Here is a 24,801-nt window from a genome sequence, read left to right on the forward strand (position 1 = left end):
TAGGGTATGCACTAATAAAAATTTAATATCATAAAACAAATCAAAAAACAGCGATTTTTAAACCATTCACAATTAAAGTGGAAAGAGACAAAATTATAAGGCAGCCATCCATGGAATGAGTTTATGTGTACAAAGGATCCAGAGAAAGGACATTTGAGATTACCATTCAGGCCACCAAACCAGGAGAACTGTGGTGTTACCACCCCATCAGACTCCCAGCTTATTGGAAGACACAACCAGACAAAGAGCGAAGAAACCATTCTCTGTGTTTAGCAGCTGTGTTTGGACTGAGCACATCTAAAGAAGTAAGTACAACATGTCTGCCAGTCCTTCCCCACCAGCCACACACCTTCAGGTCTCCTTCCAGAGCTGAACTTTGATGTCTCAAGTACAAAAAGGCTGCAGTTGTACAGTATCTTCAGCAGGGCTCTTCAGGGACAAGGCCCATTCTGTACTCAGCAGAAATCGACTGCTGCAAGGACTCTGGTAGAATGACTGTCGAGGATGTCCTCCTGTGCTGCCACAGTCTGGGGCCCTGGCCCAAAGGCGAGCATTTTTGAGGTTTGTGCTGTTGGCATACAGTTCCCATGTTCAGAACTTCACTACCATGAGTTTTAGGCCTTAACACACTCTGTTGCTGGTGTTTCCTCCTAGTTTTGACCCTTGAGAAGGAGAACCAGCCAGTGACAAACTGTTGCTTTTTTAAAAAAAAAAAAAAACTCTTTTCTCTACAAGAAAAGACACCTCCGAACGGCCCTCCCTTTCTTTTTTCTAATGATCCAAGATTCCAGAGCAGGCTGGCTCAGCTGTCTTTAATTGAGAAATCTGGGGAATAAGGTGAAATGGGGGAGAACACACTGCCTCGGTGGGCGGTACTGTCCCAACCGCTGGCATTCCAGGCCACAATGTCTGCCTGTAAGACACAAGCTGGCAATAGTCCACACAGGGGAGCAGAATCAAACAGGAACACCACTGTTCTGCTCCACTGACATGGAGACTGACAACACGGGGGAGCCAGTGACGGGAGTGGATCAGTATTTTCAACGTAAATTTACCTTTTAAGAGCTTGTTTAGAGTCTGTACATCTACCTCTCCCAGAGAAAGGGGCTCCAATTGCAATTAAGATTGCTTTGGCTACAAAGAATGGCTCGTGCTTTTTATCAATTACTTCTTTGGTAGCCCATAGTTTCACTGGTAATCATGGCAGTAGCTGAAGTATCACCAATGTGTTCAAATGTGTTATTGCATTAAGGCATCCACACCTCCGAAGGGAGTTTTAAGGAGGAAAACAACTGAAACATGTTGGAAAGAGAATCTCAAGGTGGCCTCTCTGAGGGCACTGCCTAACACATGAGCGACCTCTCTCAGTAGTCTGCCCTGCTGCATGATTCCTGCTGCCTAAAATGAATTTGAGCCCTATTAAGATTCGTATGGCTATTTGAGCCTGCTGACCATGGAAGGGATGAGCAGTCCCCAGGCAGCAGCTCAGGGCCTCGGAAAGGCCCTAGCTTTGGAAAGCTCATTACTACTGAGGCCTGGGGCAGGGAGGGGGGGGGGTGCGCACAAATTTAGAAGTTTGATGGTTCAGTCCTTGCCAGAGTCTGTGGCCCTACTCAGCAAGATATTCCAGCCAAGCTTATAAGACAGATGGCAAGGCACTGCTGCTGAAAGAGGCTCTGGTTGGCTCAACAAATCCCTGACCACTGCACGTAGTAAGATGACAGAAGTTAGTTACTTTTACCCAAACCAAAAGAGACACAGACATTGGCTGTTTACCTGACACACTAAGTTTCTAGAAAGAATCACAACTTCTGTACTTTGGAAGGACTCGATGAGACCCAACCTTTGCCAAGACAGCTGTTTGTGCCTAATCAGGGGTCAGTCACCCTGACTCCCACACTGCGCTCCTTCTCAGTTTAACCTGGGGTGCAATGGCTACCAGCCTCCACACAAAACCACACCCATTCTGCTACATTTGTTCCTCACTGAAGCCAGCAGAGGGCTCGCTAGTTTAATTCCGCAGCTGTTGACCCAGTGACAATTAGGAGAGAAATAAAGGAAACCATAGGCATGCTGGCATAGGTGTCATAGAAAAATACAAACGACTGCACCCACTGCTCTAAAGAAACTAGTCTTGGCTCTCTCTTTATGTAAAGTGTTTTTGAAATGGTACAGAAAATATAAATTAATGCAGTATTATACACTTCTCTGACAAAACAGGATTTAGGCAGATTTTGGCAAACAGGAAAAACTACCTTTGTTGAATACTTTTGCTGTCTCAACTGCTTAAATTATCAGAGTACTAGTGATGTGTCAATCACACATGAAGAGGTGACTTTTTAAAGGGCTTAATAAAGCTCTATTTGACACAAAGGTAACTTATTGAAAGGAATGAAGACCAGGGACAGTGCTGTCTGCATCACCATGGTTCAGAAGTAGCTGTCCTGATGGGAAGTCATCTCTCACAAGTACTGAAGACTAGGGACAGTACTGTTTGCATCACCATGGTTCAGAAGTGGCTGTCCTGATGGACATTCATCTCTCACAGGTACTGGCTCGGCTGGGACAGGAAGCAGGACAAGGGTGGGGAGGGACAGAGCCCAGCACGGGGAGAGGAGGATGCAGACATGATTGCAAGGAGCTTGAGGCTAGCCAGATACTCCCTTCTGACACTCCTGCTGCCTCCTGCACAGAAACACTCTCCACTCTAGACAAGGCTTAGCCAAAAGGACTGCTGGCTAACAGAAATACTTAGAACAGCAGTTCTCAAGCTATGGGTTGTGACCCCCACAGGGGCTGCATATCAGATATCCACTTTACAATTCACAGCAGTAGCAAAATTACAGTTATGAAGTAGCAATGAAAATAATTTTAAGGTGGGGGGGTCACCACACCATGAGGAATAGTATTAAAGGGTCACAACATTAGGAAGGTTGAGAGCCACTGGCTTAGCAGAAAAGGACAACATAACTTTTGTAATAGTGTTACTTTATAAAAGGTTACTACAAAGATGTCAGTTACTATCCAAATTCCCAGAAAGTTTAACATCCCTCAATTTCACTGTGATCATACTGTTGTTGAAGGAAAGCCTGTGCCTGAACAGCATCTGGCTCCTCTGGAAGAATGTGCTGCAGACAGGTCCCCTGAAAAGGGTACTTCAGAAAATGCTGTAAGATATCAGACCCCTCTTCAAAGGCCAGCCCCACCACCACTGCTCTACTAGAAGGAAAGGCAGGCTCTATCTGGGGAGGCACATGCAAAGGAGTTGTTCAAGACTCTAGACATCTCCTCTCGACTGGTATCTCGTTTGGGTACAGGTCCTTATTTTCCTTACTCTAACCTCAAATCAGTTGCCGTCACCTTTAGCATCTAAGAGGGTGAGTGCATGCCTTCTCTCAAGGCATGTGGCACAGATGCTAAAGCACCAGTCTTACACGGTGATAATAACCATGTTAAAAACCAATGGGTAAAGTGGTAGAGCCTCTAAACTAAGGGGGGAAAAAAACTTTAGCTTAATTACAGAACACTGTATTTTCATAATTACTATTTCATTGTATGAAGTTCTCCACTTTTCTTTAAAACTAAATTCCATCTTCCCTGAGAATAGGGTTAAGAGAAACATCACAACTCAATATGTCAAAGTCCCTTTAAAGACAACACAAAGTCTGTCTGATTACAATGTTCCTGCTACACGCCGCTCCACTTCTCCACGCCTGACTCCCTCGGACTCTAGGAACACAGGTGGAGATGGGCAAGGTGAGACAAGACACTGAGGAAGTGAGGAGCATCACACGCTAGCTCTTCTTCCTGGATGGCAATGGCCGTGGACTGAGGCTGGAATCTGAATGGTTAATGCTGGTGTCCTATTGATAGGATGAGTGGGATGAGGCAACCCAGAACCAGGGCTGCCACTTCAAGGCGGCTGAGGCCTCTCCCTCCATTGGTGTCAGGTTTGTGGCTGTGCCCCATTCCGCCCACCTCAGGGAGGACATGGACAGTGGCAACATAAAGAAATGTCCCGGCAGAGAAAAGCATGGCCACTCCAGTGGCATTGACCTCTGAAAGGGCTTCTTTACTGCTCTGTGAATTAGAAGAGACAACAAGGAAAAAAGTCACATTAAAGTTGGAGACAGGAGGATGTCCCAACTAAACCTGAATATTTATACCTGCTGTTGCTTGGTATATGGAGGCATCTTGAGATTGGAATTCTGTCATTTATGCAGAGGTGTCACATAAAGGTCTAAGAACTCCAGTGACAACATACAATCTCAGCTTTACAATTTAGTTGAAATTCACAATTTTCATTATATAGATACTATGATTTGAGAAAAAAATGAAATAATAAGATCAAACTAATTAACATCTATTACTTCAAATGTTTGTTTTTGCAGAGAGAACATTTAAAATTTTGCCATTTTGAAATGAAAGCTACATTAACTACAGTTGCTTTCCAAAGCAACTTTCAAGTGTTGGTTGGTTGAAAGGTTTCATTTATACCTCTGAGATGGAATCTCAGAATTTTATCATAATTCGATTGTTCTAATATTTAACAAGTATCCTCTGTATACCAGGCCAGGTGCCTGAGACACAGACTAATCAAGATGTAACAGAGGCAGGTGGTTCTGTGAGTTTGAGGCCAGCCTGGTCTACACTGTGAGTTCCAGGTCAGGGCTACACAGACAGACTCTGTCTCAAAAAAAAAAAAAAAACACAAAAAACAAAAAACAAAAAAAAACAAAAACAACAACAACAAAAAATAGCTACATAGCTTCACAGCACTTAAAATATATCCCATTCATTCGTAGTAGGCTTTCTTGGATGGCCAGTCCCCAAATCATGACATGGAGACTTATTATTAATTATGAATGCTCAGCCTTATCTTATGCTTGTCCCACTAGCTCCTATAACTTAAATTTAACCTATTTCTCTTCATCTATGTTTTCCCCTGGAGACTTTTTACCTTTCTTTCATTCTGTATATCCTACTTTTCCTGTTGCTTTTGTGTCTGGCTGACTGGCAGCTGCCTGTCTAACCCAGGACATCTCCCTCTCTTTCTCCCTTGTTCTCTCTTCTCCCCAAGTCTAGATTCCCCCTCCTCCTCCTCCTTAATCTCTCTGCCTGCCAGTCCTGCCTATCCCTCTACTGCCTAGCAATTGGCCATTCAGCTTTTTATTAGGCCAATTAGGTGCCTTAGGCAGGCAAGGTGAAACAAATGCAACACATCTTTACATAGTTAAACAAATGTAACACATCTTTGCCTAGTTAAAGTACTATTCCACAACATTCACTAATCTGGGTTTTGTTGTTTTTGATTATTTAAAACAGGTGTCATAGTATAATCTGGGGCTAGGCTTGAACTCTGGAATCTCCTGTCTCTGCCTTCCAAGTGCTGGGATTACAGATGTGTGCCACCATCCCTGTTGTCACTTGCTAATCTTTATACAACCAGTCACAGTCTTTTAAAAAGAACAGACCTGTGAGCCAAGGTCCTTGTTTAAAACTTCACAGACTTGCCCCAGTCAGCATGCACCACCATGCTTCTGAAATATCAGGAGCTTCTCATGGAGAGTTCAAAGGCACAGCAGTCAGTGAAGTGACTGGTGTTTGAAAAGGAACTATCAGGGCTGGGGAGGTGGCTCAGAGGCAGAGTGTTTGCCCAGCATGTGAAAGGCCCTGGGCTTAATCTTCCTTATCCTTTTAAGGCACTCTGAGTGAATGAGAAGGCCCTGTGTAAGAACTCATTTGTTAGACTCAAGTTCAACAATCAACAGACCCTGGTTAACAGAATCTAACCACTCATTAATCATTCATTTTCCATATATACTTTCTTAAATCTTTTCCTGTTCTTCCTGTTACTTTTTTAAATGAGAAAAGAACAGAAACTGAGGAAGAAAGAAAAAGACATCTGGGGTTACAGTTCAGTGGGAGAGTGCTTACTTAGCCCTGGGTGGTTCACTCCCATGACCACCAAGCAGCCAACCAACAAAAAACCAGAAGAGTCAACATTCCTTTCAACACATTTATTGTTATATAATGACGAATCAATGACCTTCTAAGGGAGATGGGGGTGGGGAGTTCCTTCCAACCAGCTCTCATTAGTTTGGCTCCATGATTTTCCTCATAGATTCTACTCACCGGCATTTAGGTAAAATAGGAAGGATTATAAGGCCTGGAAATGGAGTATGTTGGCTCTAAGCTGAAAACTGACATTTCAAGTCTGAAGCTATGTTCAGGGATAAAAAACTAAAAGAATTGGAATCTCAGCTGCCTACAGCATCTCTGTTCCAGCTCTACTCTACTGTAGGCCATTGAACGGCTTGTCTTGCTTGCTTCCTGTGTCTGCCTCAGCATGAAAAGTTGGGTGGTCCTGACTTACTATCTACCTGCCAAACAAAGTAAGCATGGCTGGTTAAATGATACTATTTAAATACTGAAATTCTACTATATTTATGCAAATATTCTTAGAACTGATAGCAAAGTTTTCCATTTATATGAATAAAATATTAAATTCATTAAAAGGACTAATTTGGAATTAAGACATTTATCTTATACAGATTTTTATTCTCGACTTTTGTCTTAGTTTGAGAAAATACTGTACATCAAAAGTTCAACCTAAGATATCCTACCAGGTTTACTGAGCCTTTTGATACTGTGACATAATGCCACCATCTACAACATTCATGTTAAACAACCATACAATTGAGTTAGCAATAAACAAAATTAGATAAGATAAAAAAATTTTAAATTACATCATGTTTCAGTAAGTTTATGGTTTTGTGTTGGGTCACAGTCATAGCTCTTAGCCCCAGGCACATGGGCTACAGGCTGAACACCTATGAAAAGAACAAGATACATGACCATGTAGTAAGGGATGCTCACACTTACCTTACTTAGTCCTAAGTATGTCAGCATGGACATGGCTGGTGCTGCCAATGCAAATACCAGCAAGTGCTTTCTAATTCGATTCCGCTCCAGACCAGCATGCATCAGGAAGGAAACCAGCCCAAATGCTGCTGGAGCCTAGAAACGACAAAGTAGGCCTTATTATCTCTAGACAGGTAGGGCTGGCTTCCACATGAAGAAATGCATGTGGTATCATCTGAATATGAACTCCAACAACAAAAACTTAGGCATCCCATCAAGGGTAAGCCTTGCCTTTTAGGAATCAATGTTCTCACAAAGAAAATCCTGTGTGTGTCTGTGTGTATGTGTGTATTTCTTGGTAATACCATACACAAAATTATTTTGAATTTTTAAATTATTATTTATTATTATTGTGTTTATGAATGTAGCCACAGTGTGTGTACGTGGCAATCAGAGGACAACTTTTGGGAACTTGAGTTGTCAAACTTGCTTAGCAAGCACTTTTACCCACTGAGCCATCTTGTCAGCTATGTGAACACATTTCTACAAAAAAACAGAAATTGAGAGCTGGAGAGATGGCTCAGTAGTTAAGAGTACTGGCTGCCCTTCCAAAGGTCCTGAGTTCAATTCCCAGCAACCACATGGTAGCTCAAACCAATGACAATGGGATCCTGTTCCCTCTTTTGGCATGCAGGAGTATACATGAAATACAAAATAAAATAAATCTTTAAAAATTGGAAATCAGTAAGAATTTAGCCATTTTTGTATATGAAACAAAAAATAAAGGCCTTCAAATAGCAGTTTAAGAAGATAAAAGTTAAAAAAATTAGCTATGAACAAACATATTAATTCTCCTAAATGGATAGCAATTAAAAAAAAAAAAACTTAGAAAAACAGGGGGAAGGGGGAATGGGTCAAGTTGCTTGCTGTGAAAACCTTGAGACCTGAGTTCAAACCCCAGGACCCAGGTAAAGGTAAAAGGAGAAAACCAACTTCACAAAGTTGTTTTCTGACCTTCTCATGCTAACAGTGATACATGTATGCCCATGTACACACACACATAAATAAATACATTTTTAAAAGTTAAAAAAAAAAAAAATCACATTTCAGAAATGCTTCAAGGACCAAGACAAATTTTAATTATGAATATGTTCAATATCCAATCTTGGCTTACCTTGTGTAGCATTATTGCCACAAACACAATTAGCTGGACACTAGTCTGTGAAGTAGAAGCTGCAGCTCCCAAAGCTACACCATCCGCTAAATTTGGAGACAAGGAAACAGAAGATGCTATCAAGGACAGCAGTACAGGGGTGAGTGCATGGGTTTCAAAGCCAGGCAGAGCTGGACTTGGTTCTGGGGAAGTTACTCAACCTCTCTGAACTTCATCTTTAAGACGGGGTCAATAAAACATGCATTTTTAGGGCTTTGTAAGGGCTAAAAATGAAAGAATATATGCAAAGATCTTAGCATCTGGCTCTGAGTAGTCCATATGTTAGCTGTTTTTATTGTTAAAAAAAAAAGTCTAAAATGCAGGCCGGGCAGTGGTGGTGCACACCTTTAATCCCAGCACTCAGGAGGCAGAGGCAGGTGGATCTCTGTGAGTTTGAGACCAGCCTGGTCTACAAGAGCTAGTTCCAGGACAGCCTCCAAAGCCACAGGGAAACCCTGTCTCGAAAAACCAACCAAACAAACAAACAAAAAACCTAAAAAGGTATGAAATGCCAACATCCATTGATTGTTGAGCCCAACTGTAATAATAGTAGTGCTGAAGAATTTCAAGGGTGGGCATCTCTGTCTTCAAAACATGAGGTCTCAACACAAATGACTCACACATGATGGGGACTGTCTTAGTTTGGGTTACTATTGCTGTGATGGAACACCATGACCAAAGCAACTTGAAGAGAAAGGGTTTATTCAGCTTACACTTCCATATCACTGTTCATCATCAAAGTTAGTCAGCACTGGAACTCAAACAGGGCAGGAAACTGGAGGCAGGAGCTGATGCAGAGGCCATGGGGATGGGAGGAGCTGCTTACTGGCTTGTTCCCCATGGCTTGCTCAGCCTGTTTTCTTACAGAACCCAGGGCCACCAGTCAAAGGACTGCACCATTCATAATGGGCTGGGCCCTCTGCCATCAATCACTAATTTAAGAAAATGTTCTATAGCCTGATCTTTTATGGAGACATTTTCTCAGTTGAGGCTCCCTCCATTCAGATAACTATAGCTATGTCAAGCTGACATAAAACTAGCCAAGACAGGGACTTTAGCTGAATGAGTGTGTTGGAACACGGTTTAGGGCTGGAGTTGTGTGAGGAGAATTCTGAGTGCTGTGAGAACACTCCAAAAAAACAAGACAAGAGTCTTGTGATCTCAGTTTGTTCAGAGCACGGAATTGTTCTTGGAATGTAGTTTTCATTCTCTTTCCAGGTATAGTGGCTAGGAGTGAGTTTACTTCAGATTACTCATTATTGCTTGCTGTTGCTATTCAATTATATGTTTATCCTTTATATGTCTCTATGGCCATGTTTTTGCCATGTGTGGCTTGTCCTTATGATTGTATACAGTTTGAACTCATGAGAACTTTTGTATATGTGTAAGTGTGTACAGGCGTTCATGTAAGCCAACAATGTCAGACCCCCTCGGAGATGGAGTTAGAAGTGGTTGCAAGCTCCCTGATGTGAGTGCTGGGAATTGAACTCAGGTCCTCTGGAAGAGCAGTACATGCTCTAAACCACTGAGCCATCTCTTCAGCACCATGTGACTTTTCTTAACCCTCAGAGTAAAATTGTCTGAGGCTCTGAAGAAAGTTGGCTATTGTATGAGACTTCAATCTGACACATTTATTGACTCTATTCTCCCAGGTCCCACCGCCTCTGGAGTGTGACATGGGTGAATTTTGTTAGAAAGCAAGAACAACAGGCTAGGAGTGAGCTACTTTTCACACGCCTTTAATTGGTTCGAACAGAATCCCACCATCAGGTCTAGGTTTGGGTTGTGGTGCTAAAGAATGGCCCACCAGCAGTGCTGAGGTTTCTGCTTACCACCTCTGCCGACACTGGGCAGCAGGACTATTTGGTGCTCAAGCCCCCAGGCTCTTTTCCAGATAGATCTTAGGGCAGAGGTAAAAAAAAAACTTCTAAAGCCCAGGCATGAAATAGTTGAGCTTTGCAGGTTACTTGGCCTCTTGTGACTACTCAGCTCTGCCACTACTCTACAAAATGAGCCACAGGTGATGACATACACATGTGGGTACAGCTGCCTTCTAAAACAGCATTATTACTTTAAGTAGCATAATTTTCCAATGACATGTAATAACCTTTCTGTTTGGTGGTGCTGAGGATTGAACACAGGCCTTTCACACACTAGACAGATGCTTTACCACTGAGTACAGCCCAGACGCTGGACAGGGTCTGGATATATAGCTCAGGCTAACCCTGAACTCACTAAGTAGCTCAAGTTGGTCTTGAACTCAGGATCCTATTGCCTCCACTTCCTGGGTACTTGGATTACTGGTGTATATTCCCATGTCCACCTTATAATTTGTGTTTAGGTAGTAAAAATATAGAAATCAGTTTGTTTTAGCTTGTAAACTCGACACAGACATAACAGGGCTTGTGCTCAAGCTAGAGGGCTTTGTTCAGCAACCTCCCAGGAGCATTTAGTGTCTAGTGACTCAGGGCAATGCCACCTTACCTGCAGCGTGGACGACCAGCCCCAGTGTGGTAGTGATTTTGGAACTGCTAGGCCTTGCTGTTTCTGGGTCTGCATGAGAATGAGAAAGGATCACTAAGTAGTAGGACATAAAGCAACAGAAACATCTGTCTGGAGATGCTCCGTTTGCTATTATTATCATTGTTACTTAAGAACTGGAGCCTCACTGTGCGGCCCTGGTTGGCCTTGAGCTCAAAATCCCCTTGCCTCAGCTTCCCAGCCAAAACAAGAACAAAATCCTAATCCATCAAAGCCCATAGCTCTGGGAACGGCTCTAAACATACTAACCTTGCTTTCTGGTTTCTGTAGTTCTGATTCTAGCTAGCAGTTTTTGCTAACTGAGGTGTGTCAACCCAGGGCATGGTTTCTCACTCTGAGAAAGGCTTGGGCTACACTGGAGTCCTGAACACCCAGTGTAGTCACTCTCTGGTTAAAAAAGACTTTCTATTAGTTTAAATCCATGTCTGAGTAGTCTTCTCTGGTGGATAAACCCCACAACACTAGGATTATCCCTTCTTTTTAATACTCTGGTTGTCCTGAGTTGTGTCCCAGAAACACTGGGGGCTTTCTGAGACAAGGTCTGAAGTAGTCCAGGCTGGCTTCAAACTTGCTATGTAGTGGAGGCAGGCCTTGATCCTCCTGACCTCATCTCCCAAGTGCTAGGACTACAGACACATAATGACACTTGGGAAGACTGAGTTCCTATCACAATTTTAGTTGCTCCCAAGGATGCTGATTACCAACCCCTGTAAAGATAGGTGTCTCTGTTCCAAATGTTATACTCCATAGAATATGCTTACTCTTAGAGATTCTCTGCTGTCTTTAGATGGTAGTTTCAACATTCCGTCCAGTTACAGTAGATGAGGATAGCCTCGAATTCTCTATAATGCTGTGACTAAGTTTATAAAGACCGACATTCCAGTCAGTGGGCTACAGGCTTTAGACTGCCTAAGGGTTCCACAGCACAAAACAGATTAAAGACTTCTATCCTAGACTCTCACCCAAATGTGACTGCTTTAAACCCAGCAGGGTTGACATACCAATAAACAGTTAGGCCATGCCACAATTCACTAGCTCCCCCAATGGAATAAAATGTCCCACAACACCTGATGAAAACAGAAGTTTGGCATTAAGTAAGGCCTTTGGTGTAGACCGAATCATTCAGTTGTTTGTAAATTTCCACACTGAAAAGTGCCCACACAGCCCAGAAAGCCTGAGAGCTACTCACCGTCAGTGGAATGCACATGGGAGCTGCCAATCTGGTCCACTAACAACATGAAAACGAAGCCCAGTACAAGGGACACGCCTATGTAGGCATGCAGCTGTGTGTGGTTATGGCTGTGCTCATGTTCATGGACAACTGATATTTCTGCTACTTTGTCTGACGATATCACATTCTGCTTGGTTTCACTGGCTTGGGGGTGTTTTCCTGAAGCAAACAAACCACAAAATGTAACAGCTTCCATTTGTGTTTTAAGTGCTACTTAATTTACTGCAAAGACATCTAATTCCCTAATTCCTATATTGAAATCGAGGCAGCCATTGACTCCTTAAGTTAAAAGGCTGTAATGAAAGCATTCCCAAATGTCTTCTGCTTTTGGCATGCAGACCTAACTGCCCATCAACCCAAACTTCTGGATATGGAAGCAAATCACTATACAGAATGTAGTCACATTTCAAAGGGCCCCAAACCTAAATCTTCCCTTTTCATCTGAGAAGTTCATGCCAGACTCCTCAGAAAGTAAGACAGTGCAATGAAAGCAGCTGTGGTCAAAGTCACACTTTTATACCTAGGTTGATACAAAATTTGCAAACAAAAAGCAAACAGAATAGAGAATACTTAACTTTTGTAAAAATATTAGTGATCACACACACACACACACACACACACACACACACGCACGCACGCACGCACGCACGCACGCACGCACGCGCGCCAGCCATTAAAGAGGAATATCCTTTCATTTGAATTTACTTCTAGATCATCAAGGTGGTTGGGACACTAACATCCAAACAAGGGTACAAGGGTACTCATAATTTATAGTCACATGTTTGACACTTCAAACATAAATGCTTAAAGACCAACTGCTCTTTTATTTTAAAAAAGTTTTATATATTTTGATTATATCCTTTCCACTCCTGTGACTCCTCTTAGGTCCTCCCTCTGCCCTACTCCCCCAACTTTACATTCTTATTCTCTAAACAAAACAAACAAAACACCCAACAATCAAAACAGACTAAAAGAAGAGAAAGTGAACGAGATGAAAAAAATACCCAAACAAAACAAACACACACAAAAAAAACCTATAGGGTCTATTTTATGTTAGTCAACTATTCCTGGGGATGGGGCCTATCTTGGAGTGTGATATACTCAGTTTCCACTGGAGAAATTCACTGTCCCTGTCCCAGCAGGTTTCAATTGCAAATAGCTTCCTGATTAGGAGTAGAGGTGGGACTTTGTGTCCACTTCCCCTTCTCACTGCTGGGATGTGTCTGGGTTGAATACTATGGGTGTAGCAATATATCATTACAAGTCATTTCATTGCTATGATCCTTTGGCGGAAAAATAGTAAGCTGTCCCCTAGGCCCATGACCTACCTAGCTAGTCTCAGGTTCTTGGGTGCTTTAGCAGTGTCAAGTATAGGTTCCATCCCCCTGCTATTTTAGGAGATTTCGAGACTTTAAGAGGCGGGTCCTTACTGGAAGAAATGGCTTGCTGGTACAGCCTTATGGGTTATATATACCTCTGCCTGAGTCGCTCTCTCCCCACTTCCTAATTGAAAATGCAATGTACCAGCCACTCCACACTCCTGACTCCATCCATAGCTGTGAGTTACTCCTGCAGCCAGGTTTTTCCTGCCACGATGGACATGATCCCTTTAAACCATAAGCCAAAATATGTCTCTTCCCTCAAGCTGGTTCTTCTCAGGAATTGGCCACAGCAATGACTTTCCAACATGAAGATACCAGGCCCAGATAGTAAACCCGCCAATAAATTCTACAAAACACCTCAAGAAAAAAATAGCAGTTCAGTAATGTCTTCCAGAATATGGGCAACATGGGAAAGAGTCAACTCTCTGAGTTCAAATCTCCAGTACCCAGTAAAAGCCAGGCGTGGTGCTATTTCCCTGGCACTGGGGAGGTAGAGGCAGGAGGATCCTTGCAGCTCTTTGGCCACCCAGTCTAGCCAAACTGTGAGCTCCAGGTTTAGTCAGAGACCTTGTCTCAAGAAATGAGGTTGAGGGGCTGGAGAAATTGCTCAGAGGTTAAGAGCACTGGCTGCTCTTCCAGAGGTCCTGAGTTCAATTCCCAGCAACCACATGGTGGCTCATAACCATCCCTTATGAGATCTGGTGCTCTCTTCTAGTGTGCAGATATACATGGAAGCAGAATACTGTATACATAATAAATAAATAAAATCTTTAAAAAATGATTAAAAAAAAAAAAGAAATGAGGTTGAGATAAGAGGAAACAGCAGAGTGGGTGGAGATGATTGCAAGCAAGCCTGACTCAATCTTAAGGACTCATTTCCAGAAGTCAAAGGACACTACATGGATAAAAGAGGAGGTAATTATAACCATCAGACAAAAGAAAAATGGTCATAGGACAATTTCCACTAAACCTATTTCTCTTTGTCTACTAATCCCCATTCAATTAACTCAATGCTGGATTTAGAGGTGGATTTGGCTTGCCTCCTCTAAAATCTAAGCACGTTGTTTAACTAAACTTTAGAGTTTCTATATTATATCAAGAAGCCAATTGATGTAATACAGAATACGAGAAAAATTGGGGGACTGTCTTTTGTCTTTTCTTGGCTCTTTCTCTCAAGGTGTACACCCTCTCATAATTGTTATTTTCTCATGGTTGCCTTTCCCGGTATGCATACATATACAAGCAAACATTTCTCTGCTAACACTCATGTTTGAGTCCCACACAGCCAAATGAAGACCTGCCTGACAACAATCCCTGGACACTCCAGAAAGAAAATGGGCCACACCTCCTCGACTACACTGGATCCAACTTGCTCTGTTTCAACTGACACTCCAGACAGAGCTTTGGGTACTGACTTCAATCAACACAAGAACTTCAATCAAGATATGGACTTCAACCTAGATCTTCAATCAAGCAAATCCCACCTAACATGGACTGGATACAATCCATTCCAGACTTTCACTACACTAACATTTTCTTCCTACAGGACCCCACAAGGCTATCGGCGTCCCATTTCAGCAGGAAGTAACTTGGAGAATGCTACACCCCCGTTCCCCCATTGTTGTCACTAAGGATAATGTACACCTAGTTAGGGATAATTTCCTATTGTTTATGGTTGGGATTGGAAGGAGGTGTTCAGGCTTGGACACCTCTTTCAGATGACTTTAGGCTTTAGTTATATAAACATAGTTAGGATGTGACATAGCAGATTATTGCATCTACTTGTATTTCACCTTTATGATTGCTAATTTTGGATACTTTACACTGTTAAGTTTTAATCCTCTTTTAGACTAAAAGGGGAATTGTAGGGAGACACCGTAACCACGCCTCCTAAGGGCTGGCTACAGACATGCCTGACCACGCCCGTCAGGGTATGGTCAAGTGATGTCAGGATGACATGGGAGAGGTTTAAAGGGTTAGGGAACGCGCATGGTAACTCTCTTTCCCTGCTGCTTTTCTTGCTCTGCTTTCCTGCCAGTTGTCTACCTAATAAATATATCCTGACCATCACAGGCTAAGTATTAGTTATTAATTGTAACAGACACCCACAAACTGTCATTTGCCCTCTACACACGTACTATAGTATGTGTGTACCCACCCCATACAAAATAACAAATAAACATAATAAGAAGAAAAGGTTCAGAGAGACAAAGAAAGAAACCTAACATCAACTCTGGCTTCCATACTCATGTGTACACATATTAACGCATACATGCACACAAAATAAGAACTGTTACACTTAAAAAGGCTGAAATCACTCATTATTGCAAATGAATATTAAGTAGCCTTCATGAATTATGGCATTCAAAAAACTGCTAAGGATGTGTTCAATGTCTAAGGTGCCTAAAGATATCTCCTAAACGCCCTTTTTAAGACAAACATGAACTGTATCCAGGAGAAATTCCACTAACTCTATCAACATTCCTCAAGTAAGGTCTTTCTCTCTCACCCTCCAAAACCTCTTCATAAAGTGCATGCACCCCTTCAGGCACGATAACCGCCAGTGCAGTTCCACAGAGGAGACCAGCACCCAACACAGTCACCAGCTTCAGTCGTTCCTGGAAAAAAACAACAAAAGAAACGATTAGAACAGTGCTTCTCAACCTTCCTAGTGCTGTGACCCTTTAACACAGTTTCTTGGTGACTCCCAACCATAACATTATTTTTGTTGCTATCTTATAATAATAACTTTGCTACTGTTGGGAATTGTAGGGGAAATATTTGTGTTTTTCTGATGGTTTTCGACAATCCCTGTGAAAGTCATTCAACACCCTACAGGGGTTACAACCCATAGGTTGAGAACTGCTATATCAGAAAGACTGACCGATTAATGGGGAACATTTTCTATTCATGAAACCAACAGCCACAATGGCCAGTAAGCATGAGAAATGGTTGGCTTCATAAATAATACCAGTTAAAAGATGAGAAGCTGGGCACACTGGCTTCTGAGGAGATTGATGAAGGAAGACTATTTGAGCCCAGAAGTTTGAGACAACCTGAGTAACACAACACGGCCATGATTTCTTTGTTTCTTGAGAGGCAGGGTTTTGTGTAGCCCAGGCTGGCATCAAACTTGATAATGAAGTTTAAGGATGACCATGTTGCAGGATATTTGATCACACCATGAACCCCAAGTTGGTGTTATTTACTAGAAAAACCTGTTTCTAGTTGTGATGTGGCTCAGTCCTAGCACACACCTTTAATCTAAGAGCTTTCTGCTACAATATTATAAACAGGATTAAATAAAGTCAACCATAGGTTAGGAGGCAGAGCAAGCAACCAGTTTCTGGGATGTCGGCAGAGGAGGCAGGTTAGCCAGGTGCTTTCTCTGCCTCTCTTGAGCTAGCAGGTTTTCACCCTGGCATCTGGCTCCTGGGTCTTTATTGGTAAAACTGAACGAGATTTAGATTCATGACCTTGAATTTATGCTCCTCCTGCTTCTATCTCCTAAGTGCTGAGATTACAGGAGTAGATACAGTGTTGGGGGCCAAGCTGAGGGTTTCATGCATTCTAGGTGGGCACTCTACCTGCTGAACCACATCCCCAGTCCATTTGTTTGTTTTTATAAATAGCTAATTTTTATTAGTTAAAAATGTGCAATACAAAGTAATAGGTCTCATTATGGCACTGAACCACTGAGTCATTGCTCCATCCTATGGCATTTAATGTATTTTGAGCATATGTTCCTTTCCCATTTCACTTCCATTAGTCCCTTTCCTCTTCCCCAACTAGCTGCCCCTGCCACTTTCAAGTCTTTTTTCTTTCTTTTTTTTTAATGATCCAGTGAGTTTCACTATGGTAGGTTACAAGAGATGGGTGAGGATTTGTTTACAGAAGCATAAGCACTTCACCAGTGGCCGCACCACTGAAGAAAATGTCTTAGGCTGGAGAGAGACCATTCAGCAACACTGGCTGCTCTTCCAGAGGATATGGGTTCAATTCCCAGCACCCACATGGCAGCTCACAACTATCTGTAACTTCAGTTCCAAGGGATCTGACTCCCTCTTTTGGCCTTTGTGGGCACTGCACACATGTGGTGTACAGACATACATGCAAGCAAAGACACAACATAATATTTTTTTAAAAAGGGAATGTTTCTTCCTCCCCCATTAACCATTCTCTTCCTCAAGGAGTAGTAAGGTCTCACACTGGCCTGGTCAGGAACTACCAACCTGAGCAGGCTTTGAACCTACAGCAATCCTACCTCAGTCTCCCAAATGCTGGGATTTCAAGTATCAGCCAGTGAGACCATAACCCTTGGAGCAAAAAGAAAGTTGGCAATGATGTAGGGAAACATTTACTATTCGAGAATAGGAACAATGAGTGCATTTTTCTAAACCTGACAGGAATGTGAACTGCTACAACTTATTTGGATCACAATTTGACATTTTAGGCTTAAAGTCTCAACGATGTAAATTCTTGAGCTAGAGAGAGGACTCAGTGGATAAGAGAACTTGCTGTGCAAGTATTCAGGTTCAGGTTTAAATCCCAGCAACTATGTAAAAACCTAGATATGGCTATGTGCCTGCCTGTAACACCAATGCTGTGGGGAAGCAGAGAAGAACCACTAGGGTTTGCTGGCAGCCAGCCTAACTCCAGGTTCAGTAAGAGACCCAGTCTCAAAGGAATAAGGCAGAGTGAGAGCAAACGACATCTGGTGTCTTCCTCTAGCATCCCCATGTATACATGGATGCACATACCACCCTCATACACGTACACATACCAGATACACATACAACATTCTTTCATACATACATACATACATACATACATACATACATACACACACACACTCAAAATTAAAATGTGGATTTTTGCTCAGGCTCTCTCCCTACCTTTCCACCCAATCCCCCTTTTCTGTAAATGAAGTGAAATCTTTGATCCACAAATTTCACTTCTAGAAATTCACCCAAAGAAAGAATTAAGCAAAAATGAACGTGCACTTATGAAGAGTTCAAACTTAATTTAAACTAAGTGTCCAAGAAAGGACAGCAACACAGTATCTAAGCCACAAAAATTCTGAGAGATCAGTGTCTAGCCATGGGTTTAGAAAGTCACGATGTATTGGTATGATGAAAGGATGATAATGTATACTGATAAGCTCATATTTGTGAGAAAAGTATTTACAGATGTATTTATTAAAAAGTACTTCCAACCGCTAAAACACTAGACAATAGCAACATAAGGGAATGAATATTTATCTTGGCTCACAATTGACGTACAGTCTACCATGACAGGGCAGTTAAGGCAACAGCAGCTCACATCACATCTACAACCAGGAAGTAGAGACACCACTCACTTTCTCTTATACAATTCAGGATTGGTGCCCCCTACAGTAGGCGGATATCCCCAACTCAACTAACCTAATCAAGATAATCTCCCAGTGTGATTCCCAGAGGCTCATCCAAGCCCATAAAATAGTCAGCATTTAATAACCAGGGAAATGCAAATAAAAACTTATGTGAGACTTTTCATACCCACTTAAAAACATCCAAAATTAGAAAACAAAACAAAACAAAAATCCACAGCACTAAATAATGACAATGATAGAAAGTAAGTGAAGCCTTCATCTATTGCTGGAAGCATATAACGAAAGCAGTCTCTTAACAAGCTTAACCAGCACTCCCTTTTTTGGAAATTACCAAAGAGAAATGAAAAGTCCTGTACAAGAATGATCATGGGCTGAAGAAATGGTTCACTGGTTAAGAGCACTGGCTGCTCCTCCAGAGGACCCAGGTTTGATTCCCAGCACCCATATGGCAAAACAACCATCTGTAACCCCAGTTCCAAGAGGATCTGATGCCCTTTTCCAGCCTCTGTAAGCAGCAGGCACACATGTGGTCACAGACACACATATGTGTAGACAAAACACCCATACATATAGAATAAAATAATTTTTAAAACATTTACAAAAGAATGTTCACATGGAACACAGGGGAGTTCAAGGGAGAAGGGAGCATAATGTAGCTCATATATGAAATTCTCAAAAAAAAAAAAAAAAAAAAAAAGGAGGAAGAAGAGGCTCATAGAAGCCAGATGTGGTGGTGTATGTTTGTAACCCATACTTCGGGGGCTGAGGCAGGAGGACTGTGATTTAGAAGGCAGATATCAGAGTTATCAAAAAAAAAAAAAGTTTGAGTTTAAGACTGGACGACAATGGAAGAAAGCAATCCTTCTTGGTATACAGATTGACAATCAAGAGTGAAGGTGAGTAATGATTTATCTGAAACTGTGATGTACAGCTGGTTAATGGGGAGGGATGGGAGAGCTACACTGTCCAAACATACACTGATAATATGCAGCAGCACACTTTACAGTCCACCCTGTGCAACTCATCTCACAGTGACAGTAACCACACAGCCTTTTGCCACCCTGAGGAAAACAAGAGCCATAATTAGGTCTAAAGATAGTCTAGAAAGCTACATAACAAAATAGAGAATAGGAAATAGTCAGTACTTCACAAAGTTCAGTGTTGTCCCCATGTCCCCCAACCCCACAAGAGAGGGTCTCACTATGCAGCTCTGGCTGTCCCAGAACTCGCTATGTAGTCCAGGCTAGGTGGGAACTCACAGCCTCTGCCTCCTGAATGCTGGGATCAAAGGCGTGCACCACTATGCCCAGCTGCTTCAGTTTTTCCAATATAAAGGGCTATTTATTGTGACAGTAACCATCACCTACTTTTTTGTTGAAAACAAGACTCTAGAGAACTGGGCACTGCCACTTCACTGGCAATGGGATGCAATGGAGCCCCTTTAAACAGCTGAGCTGGGAACAGTCCTGACATAGTCCTTACACGAGTAGCCACATCAAGAATTTAGAGCTGGGCTTGGTGATGCACACCTTTAATCCCATCACTGGGGAGGCAGAGAAAGGCAGAGCTCTGTGAGTTCAAGGCCAGCCTGGTCTATGCAGAGAAACCATGTCTCAAAAACAAAACAAACAAAAAAAAAAACTTAGATGTTTTAATACTTCATGCCCAGTTGGTGCACCATTTGGATAGATTCAGGAGGTATGGCCTTGCTGGGGGAAGTATGTCACTGAGGATAGGCTTTGAGGTTTCAAAAGCCATGTGTTATTCCCAGTTTGCTCTCTCAGCTTGCTGCTCCAGACATTACACCTTCCTCTTGTTGCCATGCCTTCCTGGATGGAATCAGCCCTCTGGAACTATAAACCCAAATAAACCCTTCCTTCTGTAAGTTGTCTTGGTCAAGGGTTATACAAATACTTAAGAAAGTACCATAAGAGGATCCCATCACAGTAAACATGAAGCAACACACCATTTGTCTCATTAATGCAAGTATCTTTAGTCATAACTGTTTTTCCCCCAAGGAGCAAAAAAACTTGTTCATATATTGTTTCAATCTTCAGTAAGAGAAAGAAAAGATTATCCTATAGCAAATTTACCAGCTTGGTGATCTCCATGAACCTTCTGTTGGTGACCAGCATTACAGAGGTAACACTCTGATGAAAAGGACCAGTCAAATGACATAAGCACCACTGCCACGAGCTGCAGTGTCCATTTTTTTTCTTCCAAAGACCAAGTTTTTAATTAAAAAAGGACACCAAGACGTACAAAACCGAAGCAGGCGGCAAAGATGTCTCCCTTAAAGTAATACAATTTGCCACTTATATACAATCATAAAAAACGACACGAGTAACAGTACAAAGACCATTTCTCACAAGGCATCTAGCCTCGATCATCTAGTGGGGACCCGAGGAAAAGAAGTCAACTATTACACCATTTTGAAAACATTCGTCACAGGCTCCTGTCTTCTTCCCCGGGGCCATCAGTTAGGGTGGGGGCCAGAACTGGTGGCAGAGTCATTGTCCTGTGGCCACACTGCCCGACCCATCCTCAGGGTCCAATAAATAGTTTGCAAAGGGACCGTGCCTGGCGCGTGGGACCAGCTACGGCCGCGCATGGGGTAGTCGGGTCTACCCAGGCTACATATGTCACTCCATATGCAGGGCCAGGTGGTCGGACCTGGAGAAGGCACACACAAGTGGCACTGGAAGGGCCTGTGGCCTGTGTGCTTGCGGTAATGGCGGGTTAGCTCCAGCCGCAGCCGTCCCAGTTGCTTCTCACCATTCTGAGGTCAACTACGGAGCACACCAGGCCCACCCCGAATTCCTCACTCTCCTACCCTGAGAGTATGCAGGGCCTGAGTTCCCCATCCAAACCTTAACTTGCCACGCCCCCTACCCCACCCCCGGCCAGGACCAGGGCTTGTGGGGACATCATGCACCATTTCCCTTCCCTCTGAAGCCTGGCCTGGCCCTCCACTCGCGGCTATCCCCATTTTTTATTAGAAAAAAAATCTTTAACTACCTGTCTTACTTAGGGTTACTACTGCTTCAATGAAACACCATGACCAAAGCTACTTGAGGAGGAAAGGGTTTATTTGGCATAGGCTTCCACATCGCTGTTCATCATCATAGGAAGTCAGGGCAGGAACCTGGAAGCAGGAGCTGATGCACAGGCCATGGAGGGATGCTGCTTACTGGCTTGCTCAACCTGCTTTCTTATAGAACCCAGGGCCACCTGTTCAGAGATGGTACCACCCACAAGGGACTGGGTCCTCCCACATCAATCACTAATTAAGAAAATGCCCTACAGGCTTGCCTACAGCCCAATCTTATGGAGACATTCTCTCAGTTGAGGCTCCCTCCTCTCTGAAGACTCTAGCTTGTGTAAAGTTGACATAAAACTAGCCAGCATACCATCAGAAATATTTTAGAGTCAATCTGATTTATTTCAAGCCTGGGGATAATGGCTCTAGGATGTCTATATGGCTGTGTTCTCTCTTATAACTTTACAACAAGGGATTCAATCTCAAATTGTGTGTTTATCGGGGTTAACAAAGTGCTGGCAGCTTCTCTCATCTGCCTGTGGTAAATCAATAAAAGAGTATATTTAGATGAAGAACTACAAATTCCACGTGTTTTTCAAGATGGGAAGAGAGCTCCCCAAGCAACAGTTTCTGTCAGGGTAATGAACTATTTTCTCGAGAGAGGCATGAACTCTGCTGTGCCATTGGTTTTGTTACCTCATTTTAGAACTTCACAGTTGTAGCTGACTGGGCTGAAGAATCAGCCAGCTGTATTAATTAAAACAGCAGCTTGCATCAATGCCATTAGCTATCAGTGCAAAGCTTTGAAGTCTGTTTAATTTTCTTGGCAGACAGCAAGAAAATTAAATAGTTTTTCTTTTCCTGCTCATTAAACAGTCAACAAATTATTCTGTTCAACTAAATACAAATGAACACTTTTAGAAGCTTTTGATAACTGAAAATTCCTGTCTCTGTTCTTGTGTCCGAGCCCAATTTAGTAATGAAAGCATCAACAGTGTCCTAAAAAGAGAGGTTAATCTGTTAGAGCAAGACAGATTCAACCCAAGCACTGAAGAGATAGAGGATATGGAATAATTCTTGTTCAAACAACAAAGCTTTTCTCCACACTCCTGCAAACAAGGCCACTTCAAGGAGATATTTCTTACTATTAATTTAGCCACTCTGTGATCGCCATTAAGTATTAGTAACTCAGGTCTGAATTTTGCTCGGGTTTTTCTATCTGACACAGGCACCCCAAAGCTCCTGGGTTCTAAGGGGCAGCTGCATGAGCCTTCCATGCTCCCATGTCCTCCTCTGTAAGCAAATGCTGCTGCTATTCCTGCATAGCAACAGGATGTTACACACTGCACAGAGACACCATCAGTGCTTATCTTCTGCATCATCTGGTGCACTTGCAGAAAGCTTCTAACAACCAGGAAATGTTCAAAGCAGCAGTAGCAGCAGCAGCAGCAGCTTAAATGAACAGTGGCTAGGGGCGTCTAGACTTCCCTTTTCTAATTCATTTAACATAAAGGAAGTCTACCAGGAAGTAATAATAAGCATACACTTTATTAATGACACTTCCTCCAATCTTGGAATATAAGACTAATCTGTTTTTCTTTCTGAACAAACCAGTTGGCAGGGGCATATGCTCAGAAGCAGAGGTCTTTGAAAGGGTTAAAGCCAGTCTGGCCTTCAGAGCATTCCAGGACAGCCAGGGCTACATAGAGAAGCCCTGTCTCGAGACACAAAACAAAAAAGAAAACTAAACCCACTAGCAAAGAAGTTGGGGAAATACTGATATGCCAGTAATACATAAAGAATCCACTGAACAGACAAATAATAAAAATTTTCTCTATTACAGATTTTAAAAAATCAACAATAATAATGTAAAAATAAGGGGTCATTTGCATTTGTTCGCAAATATATTCTTAAAAAATTGAGAACTTTCTTAGGGACATTTATGCCCTTTGACCCATCATTCTACCTTTTTTTTTGAAGGCAGGGTCTCTCCATTATGTAGCCCTTCTGTCTTAGAACTCACTGTGTAGACCAAGCTGGTCTCCAACTCAAGACATCCACCTGCATCTGCCTCCAAAGGGGTGAGCCAGGCTCTTACACCTGGCTCCATTATTCCACCCTTCAAATCTGAAATATGACCAGTGTTAGACATTAGAAAATGAACTCAATCTAAAAAAAAGGAGGCAGGCGGATCTCTGTGAGTTCGAGGCCAGCCTGGTCTCCAGAGCGAGTGCCAGGATAGGCTCCAAAGCTACACAGAGAAACCTTGTCTCGAAAAACAAAAACAAAAACAAAAACAAAAAAAAGAAAGAAAATGAACTCAATCTTATCATGTCAAAAACAAATGAATACACAAGGATTTCAGTATATAAAATGATTGAATGTAAATAAAATGAAAGACATTTGAAAATGCCTATATTAAATTAGAATAAAGGAAAATGATAATGAAATATTTCCCAAAAAAGGGAAAATGAAAAATTATACATACATTACCATGTTAAAAACACAAACAGAAGAAAATGGATATAAAATGGTATTAGTGACCCTACTGGGCTATAGGTAAACATTATTTTCTTTTCCCTCTACACATTATATTAAATATCTCACAAACTATCTGTAATTGACTATAAACAGATCTTTCAAAAAAAAAAAAAAAAAAACAAAAAAAGTACTGGAAGCCAGGAGAGATAGCTGAGCAGTTAAGAGAATTGACTCTTAATCCAGAGGACCCAGGTTCAATCCCAGCACCCACAAGGCAGCTCACAAATGTCTGGAACAGTCTCTTAGATATGCATGCAAACAAAACACCCATATACATAAAATAAGCAAGTTTTAAATTTTGTTTGTTTGTTTGTTTGTTTTTGTTTTTTTGAGACAGGGTTTCTCTGTGTAGTTTTGGAGCCTGTCCTAAACTCGATCTGTAGACCAGGCTGGTCTGGAACTCACAGAGATATGCCTGCCTCTGCCTCCTAAGAAAATAAATAATTTTTAAATGCTAACTATTATGGGTTGGGAATGTAGCTCAGTGCTTGCCAAACATGCATGATACACTGGGTTTAATCTCCAGTATCTCATAAAATTATGCGTGGTAGCACACACCTGTAATCCCACCATTAAGGTGAAGTCAGGGGATTCGAGGTCCAAGGTCATCCTTATCTA

At 42.2% G+C, this 24,801-nt stretch overlaps 1 protein-coding gene across 1 annotated transcript in view; it reads right to left on the reverse strand.

Moving 5' to 3' along the window:
* Positions 1–24,801, reverse strand: part of Slc39a9 (solute carrier family 39 member 9) — a 38,268-nt gene continuing 13,467 nt past the window's right edge. The window contains exons 2-7 of the mRNA XM_027418406.2: positions 15,741–15,849; positions 11,808–12,008; positions 10,562–10,630; positions 8,039–8,124; positions 6,886–7,020; positions 1–4,080 (exon numbers count right to left, since the gene is read on the reverse strand). Of these exons, the coding sequence (XP_027274207.1) occupies positions 3,850–4,080; positions 6,886–7,020; positions 8,039–8,124; positions 10,562–10,630; positions 11,808–12,008; positions 15,741–15,849 (831 nt within the window). The 3' untranslated portion in view covers positions 1–3,849. The remainder of the gene's footprint in view (positions 4,081–6,885; positions 7,021–8,038; positions 8,125–10,561; positions 10,631–11,807; positions 12,009–15,740; positions 15,850–24,801) is intronic.

This window comes from Cricetulus griseus, chromosome 5, assembly GCF_003668045.3.
Source record: "Cricetulus griseus strain 17A/GY chromosome 5, alternate assembly CriGri-PICRH-1.0, whole genome shotgun sequence".
NCBI classification, from domain to species: Eukaryota; Metazoa; Chordata; class Mammalia; order Rodentia; family Cricetidae; genus Cricetulus; species Cricetulus griseus.